The sequence below is a fragment of the Myxocyprinus asiaticus genome, chromosome 24, assembly GCF_019703515.2.
Source record: "Myxocyprinus asiaticus isolate MX2 ecotype Aquarium Trade chromosome 24, UBuf_Myxa_2, whole genome shotgun sequence".
Lineage (NCBI taxonomy): Eukaryota > Metazoa > Chordata > Actinopteri > Cypriniformes > Catostomidae > Myxocyprinus > Myxocyprinus asiaticus.
The window spans coordinates 27586223-27600640 of NC_059367.1; the positions used below are offsets into that span (position 1 = coordinate 27586223).

Below are 14418 nucleotides of genomic sequence, written 5' to 3' on the forward strand. Positions count from 1 at the left end.
ATGGTCAGGTGAGCCCTCTGATGACCACTGGTTCAGAGAGAGTGAAAGGATGTGGAACGCTGCCCATGTACGGCTTCAGAGGGCAGTGAGGCACACCAAGATGCACGTGGATGTCCGGCAGTCAGAAGCTCCCAACTATCGTCCAGGAGGTCTGGTATGGCTGTCGACCTGGGACATCCATCTCCGTCTCCCTTCAAAAAAGTTAAGTCCCCGCTTCATTGGCCCCTTTCCCATTACTCGTCAAATAAATCCTGTCAATTTTCAGCTACAGCTCCCCCCTCACTTTAGAATCTCACCTTCCTTTCATGTGTCATTGTTAAAACCATTCACTCCCTCTTCCTCCACAGAGACTGGGGAACAGAATGCTCCTCCGCCGCTGATCCTGGAGGAGGTCCGGACTCTTTTGTACTCCCGTTGTCGCCAGGGTCCACTCCAATATCTCATGGATTGGAAAGGGTACTGTCCAGAGGGGAGTGGTCCTGGGTCTTCCATGATGACATCTTGGACCCAGCCCTCCTCACAGAGTTCCACCAAGCTAATCCAGATCATCCCACACCTCGTCCACGAGGTCACCCGCGGCGTCGAGGAGTTCGGGCCTCTGGAGATGCCCGCGTGGGGTTCTGTCACGCTTTCCCCAGACTCTCACCGAACTACATAACCGCACACACCTGTTCCCCATTCCTCTCCATCAAAGTTCTCTGTATATATATAGCCCTCAGTTTTCTCAGTTCTTTGTCAAGTTTTGTTGATGTTTCACCCCTCCATGAACATTGCGGTTTTTGACCACCTTCAAGTTGTGTTATTGTTGACATGGTTCCTTTTAGTTGTTATTTGTAGTGTTTCTCATTTATTCTTTTGTCTCTCTGGATTGTTCTCCTTTTTTATTTTTATTTTTTTTTAAATTCCTGTGTCTGGGTTCTTCACTCCTTGACGTCAGTCACTCTGTTTCCTCCACAACCTGACAGCTGTAAACCCTAAAATGACTGTAAAAATGATGATTTAAACAACTTTACAGTTCAAATTATACCTGTTTTAACATAAAAATAGCCAATTTTATTGATTTATTTCAGCAGTTAGGCCTACTTTTATAAATGGCTCATAAGATAATTTTTGTTTGTTAATTGTTTTTGTGTTATTGGCTGCTGTCTACCAAACGAAATGCCTCCCAAGGACAATAAAGACAGAAAGAGATAACTGTCAAAAAACAAAACAAACAAAAAGGTGCATTGCAATATTATTAACATTAAATAATAGAAAATCTATTTATAACTAATTATTTTCAATGATACTGCCCTGCAACAGTTAAGGTATGCATTCAATTCAGTGTTTGTAAGTTAGTTTGATTCTAAACGGGCCAACCTTCCTAAAAATAAAGAAAACTAACTACACCGACAAGGTAAAACTATACTTTTTTTTCTTTTCTTCAGACATTAGTATTTATTACAATTTTTTTTGGACTAGCGCTGCCATTTTTTCTGTATGCCTAAAGCACTTTTTAAACTTTACAAATAAAACATATTAGTAATATACACACTGTCTGCAAAATTGAGGCAAATATCATCTTTTCGATCATGATTTCTAAAAACTGTAAAATTGAAAATAATAGTTATTTTTGAAGAAAAACAGAAATGTATTTGGAACCGAATGTGTTGGAAAGTAGCAATAAATACATTTTCTGTATCGTTATATTGCCCTTTATAGGGTTAATAGAATAAATGTATGAACAAACAGTTGGCCTGTCATAAGGTTGCAATCGCTGTGGCGAGCTAATCACCTAAAAAGCTATACTGAGTTATTACAACATTGGTAAAAGTGTACTGTATCTGGTTGTGTTTCTTATGTAAGGGGGTCTTTAGCCTGCATACCGTATTTTCACTTAGCTTACATTCATCTTCTGCAAATTCTGTGGAATGATGTTCATGGAGGTTGTAGGGGAGAGCGGGGCACAAACTAACAATTTTTGGTTTTCTTAAGTTTGTGTAAATACACTTGGGATTCAAAGTATTTTTCATTTTTCACATTAATTTTACACGTCTGATACAAATATTTGGTCTTGTTTTATGAATACAGTGTGTACTTTTTTCGCCATCTACCTGCAAAAAGGAAAGAGAAATGTTAATGTGCCCTGTAGTAACAGGTAGCTAGGCACATTAGTAGCGTTCACACATACAGCCTTTTCCAGAAAACTGCCTACAATTTCCAGTTTAGAGGGCATGTGTGAACCTTTTGAAAATACTGGTAAATTTTCCTTAATGTGTAGTTGGATCATTACCTCTAAATTTACTTACTGATGGAATGTGTGAACAGCACATTTCGTACATTTACCAGTCAAGGCAACCCAACGATTTTCCTGTAATTTACCTGGTTGCACGTGTGAACGTTGCTATTGTAACATGACAGATTACAGCGTAAAATCCTTCTCTAACAACTGTATCTGATCTAATTAAAATAAATAGAAGATAAACTAAAATATTATGTCAATAAAGGTCATTTATTAACTTTGTCATGTATAATATAGCAGTAATTTTGACACTTGACAATGAATAGGCTACACAAAAAAGCCACAGCTCCCCCTACTTTAGGTTTGAAGTGTTCTCTGCATGAGATGGCAAATTTTTTTTGTCCCAATTTACAAACTGGGTAACCATCATTATTATTTTTAAATACCCAAAATATTCCTACATTGCAGACTTCAACCGCACCATACATGAGGGGGAAATAAAGTTCCTACATTCGATGTGCTGCACTCTGAATAAAAAATATAATTTTTTATCACGTCAGATTTGTGAAGCGGTAAATGTAGCCGATTTTTGTATTTTTTTTATTTAACTAATATTTACAATGGAAATGTTAATTTCTTGTATATTTAAAAAATATCCTGAGTCACAATGCTGTGAATAATAATAATTTTAAAAAAACTGCAGCGGTTTATGACAGCTGTATGTTTTTTAAACTGCGGTGCACCGTGAAACAGTTGAATCTCTTTTCTGCACACAAACGTTCTTCTTCACATGATAAATACGTCATCACTATGACACACACCCTTCACGATATTGACTCTGCTTTTGTTCACACAGACACATCCCGGGATTGACTCCTGCAATGTTACTAGGGTCTGATCCCGGGATCAAATTTTCGGGCATTCCGGCACTGGCTTGCGTTCACACAGAAGGCTCCCCGTCATTGATCCCACCAATATCCCGAGATCAGAGCCCAATGTGAATGAGGTTACTGTAACCTCGATTTTTGCTTTTTTTTTTTTTTTTGTAATCAACATTATGCCACAAATGCTGTGATTGAGCTTAAAATGTATTGAAACCAGAATATTCCTTTAGGTGATGTTCACATACTTATGGCTATGTAGTGTATATGTACAGTACCAGGTAAGATGCTTGCTCCATTTCCATTCTTGTTTTTAATGTATAGCTTAAAGGGATAAAGTTCCCCAAAAATGAATTCTGTCATTTACTCACCCTCATGTCATTCCTAATCAATATGAATTTCTTCCATGGAACACAAGAGGAAAAACTTGAGTCTTTTCTTTTTTCTATACAATGAAAATGAATGGTGACTGAGGCTGTCAGTCCTTAACTTTCTGTCAAACATCTCCTTTTGTGTTCCAATGAAGAATGGAAGTTGGATTGGATTTGGGGCAACAAAAGGGTAAGTAAATTATGACAGCATTTACATTTTTTGGAGAACTATTCCTTTAATTGTTGGATACAAGGAGTATCAAACTGTTAAAATAATTCAACATGAATGAAATAATCACCATATGCTTAATCAACGTTTATTTTTTCATTGTGATTGTAATTGAATTAAAGTAGCACTTACATCATCTCTGTTTGTGGAGATAGATTTTTTAGATATCATAAAGGGTATATCATCCATAGCTGGAAAGAAAGAACAATATAACATTATAAATACCAAAAATAAAATAATAATAGTAAACCAATATTCCAAACAAACCCCCTATTTTTAGTCCTGTGCTGCATGATATGAAAATGCATTTGACTTATTCTAATGGTCGAAAATAGCAGAACACTCAAAGTTCCCAAATCTCCTCAGAAACTCGCTCAGGCAAAGCGAGATTAAAGCCTTTTTTATCCCCCACTGTAGTTGAGTGCCACCACTACCCCCCCACCCCCCCACCCCCACACTCGCTCACCGCCTTCTTTCCCTGTTAATTACTCTTGATTATTCCTGATCCTGTCTTGTCAGAGAGACGTTCAACTCCAAAAACAAAGCCCCACTCGCACACGTCGAAAGAAAAAGAGGAAAGAGAGAGACAAAACATTCGCCGGATATCAATTTGCATGAAAATGAGCCAGAGTGTTAGGCTTGCCGAGAGAAAGCGAGAGTGAGAAAGAAAGAGAGGTGGATTGAAAAGAGGACTTGCCAAGAGTGCGGTGGTATAATTAGCATTCTACCAAACAAACGAGCTTCAACAGAGCTATAATTAAGCAGGCCTGTAATTAAGTGTATGCCCTTTATCATAATGATCATGGTTAAAGCGCCTTTGATGGCTGCCAGTGGGTTATTAACGGCGTAACCCTGCACCACACGGCGCCCATGCAAGAATCAGGGTGTCACGACTGTCAGGCTAAAGAGCGCCCCTTTGTTTATCAAATACATTAGAGCCCAAATTAACACATGGTGACATGACTGCACAATAGCTCCCATTGACTGCACTGAAGAAAAATGTCCATCCCCTCTAAAAAAATTAGAAAGCTCCCGATTTTGCCCATGGAAAAGATGGTAAGAATGCCATTTAAAAGCAGAGCTATATATTACCAACAGAGCATGGGTTCTGCTGGCATGGCAGGAGGAAACTGTGAAAGACCTTTTCTCATATGTTACCTGGAGGCTGATGGTGTAACATTTGTTGCAAAAGGGGGGAATAATATCTTAAACTGTCATACAGTTTCATTACTTTGGCAAAAGCTAAATGGTTCTTTGTCCCCAACAATTCCACAGTGCACTGAGACACCCTCATTGAGTTCTCATGTCCATAATTCTTAAGGAATATCTGAACATATACACCGATCAGCATAACATTAAAACCACCTGCCTAATATTGTGTAAGTCCCCCTCGTGCCGCCAAAACAGTGCCTACCCGCATCTCAGAATAGCATTCTGAGATGCTATTCTTCTCACCACAATTGTACAGAGCGGTTATCTGAGTTACAGTAGACTTTGCCAGTTCAAACCAGTCTGGCCATTCTCTGTTGACCTCTCTCATCAACAAGGTGTTTCCATCCGCAGAACTGCCGCTCACTGGATGTTTTTTGTTTTTGGCACCATTCTAATAAATTTACATTCGAGTAAATTCTAGCCAAAAACAAAAAACATCCAGTGAGCAGCAGTTCTGTGGACAAAAAATGCCTTGTTGATGAGGGAGGTCAACAGAGAATGGCCAGAATTGTTTGAACTGACAAAGTCTACTAACCACTTTATTAGGAACACTATGGCCCTAATAAAGTACCCAACGTGGTCTTCTGCTGTTGTAGCTCATCTGCCTCAAGATACGATGTGTTGCGCATTCTGAGATGCTATTCTGCTCACTAGAATTGTACAGAGTGTTTATCTGAGTTACTGTAGCCTTTCTGTCAGCTCGGACCTCTCTCATCAAAAAGGTGTTTCCACTCACTAGATGTTTTTTTTGTTTTTGTTTTTGGCACCATTCTGAGTAAACTCTAGAGACTGTTGTGCATGAAAATCCCAGGAGATCAGCAGTTACAGAAATACTCAAACCAGCCTGTCAGGTACCAACAATCATGCCACAGTCTAAATCACTAAGATCAAATTTTTTTCCCTTTCTAATGGTTGATGTAAACATTACCTGAAGCTTCTGACCCGAATCTGCATGATTTTATGCATTGCACTGCTGCCACATAATTGGCTAATTAGATAGTCGCATGAATAAGTAGGTGTACAGGTGTTCCCAATATAAAGTGCTCAGTGAGTGCAGGTGAGCATATTATAACTAAAGACAAACTCACTCTGCCCGACTTATCATTATATGAAGGTCAGACCACTTCAGTACAGTCCTCAACGACCTACTCAAAGAGCTCCTCTTAGCTTTTTATGGATATGTTTTTGAACAATCTTTTGGATACTACCTATATAGCCATTAGACAGGGCTCAGAGTATGTATCACCTTCTAGAATGGACTATTGAACAACAAAGAGTTCCAAGAGGTCATTTCAGCAGCAGGGCTTGGGTAATTGAAAGGAGGATGATAACGACTTGTTTCGGTCCATAAAAACAAGTGAATAAACATGTGTTAAAGCCTCAGCGAATAACGGCATGGGGAGAGAGCAAGGCTGGCGGGGAATATGTTTAAATCAATGTGCGGAAATGAAGAGGTGGTCGCTGGGAAGGCTTTGATGTATCAGGCCCATGTCAGATGGATGAAGGTGGGACTTGAAGGCCGGAGTGCTCTTTTTTTATTGTTCAAGCATTACGTTTTCAATCAGATCGCACTTAGTATTCGCCCACCATTCATACTGGGTGTCTCACGCTAACGCGCACCGGCTTTTTGCACGCATTCATGGTCTGATGGGAAGATTTGGGGGCGATTGTGTGTAGAGAAAAATGGATGTGAGTTTGGGGTCACGTTGGGAAAAAGTGTTAAGGTAATGTTTGTCTAGACTGCTGCTGCCTGGACTAAAGTCGTAATGGTAAAGTATGGGGCCTGGCAGATTCAACACAAAAGGGTTGAGACCACAGGCAGCCAGATATATAAGCTTCCATGGAAGAGTATATCTGAAAACATGGACTCAGCTCGAAATGGTTTGTAGGTGTAGTCAAACATCAGTGTTCAGGATATGTGCAGTCAAATTGTTTGAGTAAATGCAAAGTGTTTGGTGTGATCACATTCTAAATGTAAATTTTGGGTTAAGGTGGTTCTAAACCATTTAAGCAATAATGTATGATAGGCTGTGCTATATAGTGAATATAATCATGGTAAAAAGGCTGTTTATAACCCCTTTAGACAGGACTATGTCCACAATACAGTATGCTTCGGTTATTGCTTTTACAAAACATTTACTACATAATAAAAATAGTAAGGACACACATTTTTATTTAATCAAAGAGAGATTGTGACTGAGGCTAAAATCCTACCTAGGGGTCTAAATCACAGCCTTACCTCATGAAAATTATGTGACCATGGCCACACTTTTGTAAATGTGAGTGCTGTGTTACACGTTTGGCTGCAGTTTCCCAGTGAAATGTCCAGTGGGGGGCACCAAAAGCGAGTGAAATTGTGTTGTAATCAGACAAGGTTTTTCAGGTGAATTGTAGATGGAGGTTTTAATGAGTAAAACGCACTTCCCTAACCTAAAACTTTAGCCTAAACCTAACCAACAGTGTTCTAAAAGCAAATGAGATATTAACAAAACAGACATCCTTACCCTTAACCATCGCCTAAACCTAACCGACAGTGTTTTTAAAACAAATTTGCCATGAAAAGCAAATTTTCTGAAGCAATCACGTCATTTCATGTCACTTCTATGATACTTTCGTCCCACGTGTCAGCTTGCGTCCTTGACTGGACTCGAGCCATTGTCTTTCAGGTCCAAAGTCCCACACTCTATCAGGTGAGCTTACGCAGAAGTTAATCACATTGGAATTAGTGTGTAAATGAAGGTGGGTCTGTAATACAAGCGTAAAAATGTATTGTTTTTTTTCAAATGATGCATTAGAGCAGGGGTGTCAAACTCAGTTCCTGGAGGGCCGCAGCCCTGCAGAGTTTAGTTCCAGCCCTGCTCCAAAATGCCTCCTTGTAATCTTCAAGCACTCCTGAAGACCTTGATTAGCTGCTTCAGGTGTGTTTAATTAGGGTTGGAGCTAAACTCTGCTGGACTGTGGCCCTCCAGGAACTGAGTTTGACACCCCTGCAATAGAGTAAGTGTTTTGATATCATAAAATAGCAGTGTGTGAGTAAAAGAGCGAAAAATACACGTTTTTAAAGTCATAATCAGCAGTTGTACTCGTGATTTATGTGAAAGTGAATAAATGCACAGTTGTTGTGTTAATATCACCAGGAAACTGTGGCAAAATGTAGAACGAGGCACATTAAACTCAGTTTGCAAAAATGTAGTTACAGTAACGTTCTATGAGACTAGGTTGCAAAGTCATGAGGGTGAGTGATTTTTGGGTAAACTATCCCTTTAAGTGTAATTTTAACTTATGAAGATACAGTCCCTGACATGTAAACAATAACAGAACATTATACTATGGGTATTGAACATACTATACTATACTACATTACTATATTGTGTGTATTAGCACAGCTGGAATGTTTAATTAACCAATTAGTACTCTAAACAATTAGTAATATAAACAAGTGTTTGAACCAGCATACTGTTTCATATAAGACAACAAGAGCATACTAATAACCATCCTGAGGTTATCACAAAGGATGATGGACACAGGTTTGCAGTTCAGAGTTGCATGGCATCTGTTTAGTCATACATACTACGAGAGGGCATTTCAGTCTGACAATACTTGACGTGATTAAACCTCTATAGTCGATGACTGCTACACAGGTACAATTGCAGATCCGAGGTATGTCATTAATTGCTGATTAGAGCTTTGAGTTTAGCACTGGGATTGGTTAGAATGAGTGAATGATGAGGGTGTGCTGGAGTGAGTGCCAGTGTGGCTATGAGGATCACTGCCTTATTAATAGCGTTGTCAGGTGTTGTGAAAAATTTAGGCATTGTCATCCCCACAGCCCCCGAGCACTGACGGATGACTGCTCCAGGCAGAAGAGTTCCCCTACATGCGCCTATGAGCTCTAATCCTTCACACTTCCATTGTTGGATGCACTGTCAGCCAGGACTTACGCCAGCCGTGCTCACCGTACCAGTACACACACACATCAGATTTATACATAGGCTAATGCTAAAGGACTGACAGATGGACAACTCGGTCGGCCAGTACAGCACAGTTCATGAAACAAAAAAATTATTTCTTCCCACTGTAGGATTTAAGTGCACCAGGCAGCAAACATTCCAAAGGACACACAAAGCAATAAGCAAAACCTTCTGGAGGAATAACCTTAGGGCCTTTCCAGGCCATAAAACTATGGATCTATACCAGTGCCCGACTGATATATCAGTCGGCCGATATTATCTAGCTAGTATTATCTGGTTTATTTAGCTATTTATTTTATTTTTATTTATTCTTTATTAAAATGGCCAGCAACTGACTGATACTGAACATACAGTACTGATGTTTTTTAAGCTATTTATTGTATTTTTATTTATTCTTTATTTTCTCAGTGTTCATTTCTAGAATTTGTTGACAATGTATAATAATAATGACAAATATTCTTTGATAAAAATATTTGTTTAAGAAAGCAGCCTTCTGAGTACCTTTGCATAGTCATATTGGTGCAAAATTGGTGAACAATCCACATAGAAAAGTTCTGTTTTCATTCCAGCTCAAAAATGAACTATATCTGCCATCGGTGATCTGTGAATTTCCCCCCTCTAAAATCGTATCGGTCTCAAAAATCCCATATCGGTCGGGCTCTAATCTATACATGTTGTTCCAAAAGTCTCTCCCAGTTGCATCCTGCTACCCATCACTAAACAAAAGAACTGTCAGAAATATTGCACCCCCCCTCGGGTAGTCCCTTTTTGGGAGGCTGAAGCTCATTTTAGGTTGTTGATTTGAGATAATTAACGAATGCCAAATGGCTGGTCAAGGAGACTAACCATTCTGCTAAAACAGCAAAACAGCATGATTTAAAACAAAAGGGCCACACAGGCACCAAACTTTTGACTCTCTATGCATGTTGGACAAAGTAATTTTATACACCAGGCTAAGCCTGAATATATAATCTACAATAACAGACAATCAAGCATCACCATGCTTTAAGTTAAAGGGAGTAACCATTATAACTTTTAATCTGGTATCCTATTAGGAAGCTCTCAACTAGGAACTATTAGGGATTAATTATTAATTAGGTTATTAATTTTTAACCCATGTATTATAGGGGATGGGAGTTAGCTAGCAGTTTTAGATCTAATGTACAGTGTTTGGGGGTTAAATGTCATATGCTAAAATCGATCATTATTATGTCAACATTCAGTCTACATAAGTTATTAACAGCCTTTCCTTTTCCCATATAGCCATTCAGACCTTCCCTTATCCTCACCTTTTCAACCCAAACCACACAATTAAATCTGTTCACACCCACAGCTCACATTGACATCCAGCCAAACCACAGGAGAGCCACAGCAGACTGAGTCTGACTCACTGCAGTATCAGGTCATGCATAAAGGACAACAGTGCAAGTGGATGTGAAATCTGGAGAAGTTGCTATGAAGGGAGGGTTGCCCAGTGGGTGTAGACTGTGGATACAATTTTCATTCAGCGATACCTAGGATGTGTAAAAGGAACAGAAAACGGGGGTATGGGTTCTCACCTTTACCAGAGACATTATAAGGGTGACGAGATGGTTCACTGGTACACATAAGAATGTGAGAAACCGTAACGCTAAATATGGCAGCTGTTGTCCCACCTTGCATTTAAAAGAGCCAATTGCCTTTTTGATGGAGGAGGCATTGCAATTGTCAATATGGCGACTGTAGTAATTGAAGTCCTGCCATACTTTTTTTTTGTGATGTGAGCTTAAACTTAAAATCTTGTCCAAGTCTTTCCCTATTAAGTAGATAAGAGCTGTACTTGTATGATGGGTAAATAGCTGCCCGGAGGTGTTACGAATGGCTGTCAAGTGACCTGACTTCCTTAAAAGGTCTTTGGCTTTACTTCTTAGGGATATCCCAACATCCTTCTCTGCACACAGCCCATCTCCAGCCACAGACATTCTAGCGTAAAAAAAATATGTGCCCGCCGCCTGAAGACATCTTAGAGACATATTGTCGTTTATTTTGTCACCCGGGTTTGCCATCTGTGCCATTCCAATAGAGGCTGCTGCCTAGTAAAGCCTCAGCCTGGGTGAGGAGGTCTGCCTGAGACCCTCCAATGCCCAGCCTGGTCATTAGTCAAATTGCCTAATGAGAGAGAATACAAATGGCCCCCTGCCCTGACAGGAGGAGTTTTGGAAGTGTCAGTGCTCCTGACCCGTGCTATGAAAACAGATGATGGCTTGCTGCTATTTTCAGCACCTTTTAATGACTCTGCCATGGTCCTTGCCAATCCTCCTTTTGTCTGATTTTCTTCTTTTATTAATTCACCTTTTATCCTTTGTTTCAGTGTGCATTTTACTCATGCAGAAAGGGCCAATTTGAGAAAAAGTGAGACAGATCGATATTGCTCTCTAAAGCAACATGGTTCCAGAGATTGCAGGACAGAAAATTCAAATATAACTTAGGCAAGATGAAAATCTATTCTCCTAACAAGTACAAGCAAGTGGGTGATGCCATTGTTGTAAGAGTTTGTGATGCTGCAAATAAATATTCATAGTCATGTGGCCAACACAATTTTTAAGTGAATGAAATGTGACATAGCAAAAGGGAGAAATGAGAGAGTGAAAGATGAGACAAATGCCCCTACTTCAGCCTGGCAGCAGCATACAAAGCAAAAATGCTTCAAAGCCACATAATCCCAGCACCTATGATGGAAAGTATGTGATTATTATTATTATTATTATTAGTATTGTTATTTTTATATAGAACCTTTAAAACCTGTTTATAAAGTGCTTTACAGAAGACATACAGTACTGTGCAAAGGTGTTAGGCAGTTGTGAAAAATTTTGTATATTGAGGATGTTTTCAAAAATAATACCATAAATTAGGGCTGTCACAACTACAAAATTTGGCTGATGATTGTCAAAAAATAAATAAAATAAATAATAATAATAATTGTGATTATGCCGAATAATTATCTGTTTTAGGGCTTACACGATTATGATGATTAATTGTTTGTTTTAGGGGTTTTAAAAGTAACTGTCATATGTCTTAAGGTGTATGTGTGCTTCATACACCTTAAGTAATTTATTCATATTTAATTGGGAATCATATAATAAAATAGGGGTATATAATTTCCTTTAGGCCTATAAAAACTTGATTGAATGACATAAAAATTTATTTCTGATAGAACTACTCTTATGGACACATAAGCTGTGTTCTCCAACAAAAGCTGTGTGTGTTAAAATGCTTTCTCTTAACAACTTTTAATCCCTTAAACGGCTGCACTCACATTTGCATGATGCTTCAGAACGCCGCTTTCTGCAAAACCCCCAGAATAAGCAGTTTCTTAATTGCATGTAAACATGGTCAAAGTCTTGACAGAATGAAGGATATATATATATATATATATATATATATATATGGAATAAAAAATATAGATGCCTCAGTGAAGTGGAATTATGTCCACAGAGGAAACTTACAAGGAACTATGCTTTTAACCACAGGTGGAGAGCTGTAGTTCCAAACACACAACTTTGCGATGCTGTTTGCAAATGTTTGTCAGAACTACAGTTTCGGGAAACACCAAATCATTGAAATGTTGGTAACGATGGAACTTACAACCATAGTTGGCTAACGATGCTTTAGGGAAACGCACCTCTGAACAGCTATTATATTAAATATAATTACATTATTTTATAGTACACTATATTATATTATAGAATGAAATAGTAAAATGTATTTCTCCTAAATTCTTTACATTCACATGTTATTTTAAGGCTCTCTAATTAAACCCATAAGTCCTTATTTCTCATGAAGGAAGACATTTGATATTCTGTTTCTTCATTCTATCATCTCCATGGGAATAGAGTAAGCGAGTGTCTCCTGCTCTGTGTCCCTGTGTGTCATTAATACAATGTGTATGAACCCCAATGACCAACGACGTATGACATTACACGAACGTTAAATGAAAGTGAAACCGGAGCACTTTGCGTTCACTATCAAAATCCTAGTTTATATTTTCGCAGTAGTTTGGCACGTACCTCAACAGATGGCGCATGCATCAGAGCGCTTCAGAAGCACTTAATCTCTTCTGAGTGTGGTCCTCATTTGGACAGTAGAATGTGACTGGAATTTGAAGTGCACAATAATAGCGGTTATCTCAAATAGCTGCGATCAAACGAGTATTCAATAACCATGATAGGCCTACCAAGAATAATGTTTCTTTCTGAAATAACTTCATACAAAGTGCAGTAAACATAAAAAACAAAATCAATATTTGGTGTGACCACCCTATGCATTTAAAACAACACCAATTCTCCCAGGTACACTTGCACACAGTTTTTCAAGTTTGTTGGTAGACGGGTTGTTCCAAGAATCTTAGAGAACTTGCCACAGTTCTATGTATTTAGACTGTCTCAGTTGCTTCTGCCTCTTCATGTAATCCCAGACTGACTCAGTGATGTTGAGATCCACGCTCTGTGGGGGCCAAACCATCTTTTGCAGGACTCCTTGTTCTACTTCTATTCTATTCTATTTGCAAAAGAAATGTTTGGAAATCTAAAATTTATATTTACTATTGACACGCTAAAGCAGTTTTTGTGAAACATCTAATGTGCCTAAGACTTTTGCACAGTACTGTATACTATATGTACTGTACATAAACATTCACATAAATACATATGGAAGGAAATAATAATAAGGAAATAAAATCAAGTGACTGAGTATAAAAATAAAGGAATAAATAAATAAAAATACATTAAAATGCTAATTAAGAGACATGATGTAAATTGCTTTAGGAAAAGCTCTAGTAAAAATCAGATACTTATTTATTTATTTATTTTAAATAAACTCGTAGGTTGTGTAAAATGGATTTCCACAGCTTGGGACCATAGTGACTTAAGGCCTAAAGTGTATATTTAGTAATCATATTGCAAATACATGTTTCATGAGAAACATTTCAGTCAAGTGTTTCAAAACTTTTGAACGGTAGTGTATATTCCATTGAAAATAACAGGTCATTTGATTTCAAGATCCACTTATTCATTTTTAAATGCCGAATATACACTACCGGTCAAAAGTTTTGAAACACTTGACTGATCTTAAAGAGCACCTATTATGGTTTTTAAACGTGCCTAATTTTGTTTTAAAGGTCTCATGGTCAGATGTCCCAGTCTGTTGTGACTGGTCTACCGCTTAGTGTAGTGTTTGAGGGTGGGTCAAAGCTGTTCGCGAGCAGCCAATGAAAACCAGAGGCAGGTTTTTTGTTACCAAATTACGTAGGTTAGTACAGGAAGTAAGTCTGGAATTACTAACAACTCATTGGAGTGGTGGTGGTGTAGTGGACTAAAGCACTGAACTGGTAAGTGGAAGGTTGTTGGTTCAATCCCCACAGCCACCACCATTGTGTCCTTGAGCAAGGCACTTAACTCCAGGTTGTTCCAGGGGGAATGTCCCTGTAATCAGGGCACTGTAAGTCACTTTGGATAAAAGCATCAGCCAAATGCATAAATGTAAATGTTTCAGGTGT

At 38.6% G+C, this 14418-nt stretch overlaps 1 protein-coding gene across 1 annotated transcript in view; it reads right to left on the reverse strand.

Moving 5' to 3' along the window:
• Nucleotides 1-14418, reverse strand: part of LOC127415332 (multivesicular body subunit 12B-like) — an 87446-nt gene that overhangs the window by 9926 nt on the left and 63102 nt on the right. The window contains exon 8 of the mRNA XM_051654065.1: nucleotides 3835-3893. Within this exon, the coding sequence (XP_051510025.1) occupies nucleotides 3835-3893 (59 nt within the window). The remainder of the gene's footprint in view (nucleotides 1-3834; nucleotides 3894-14418) is intronic.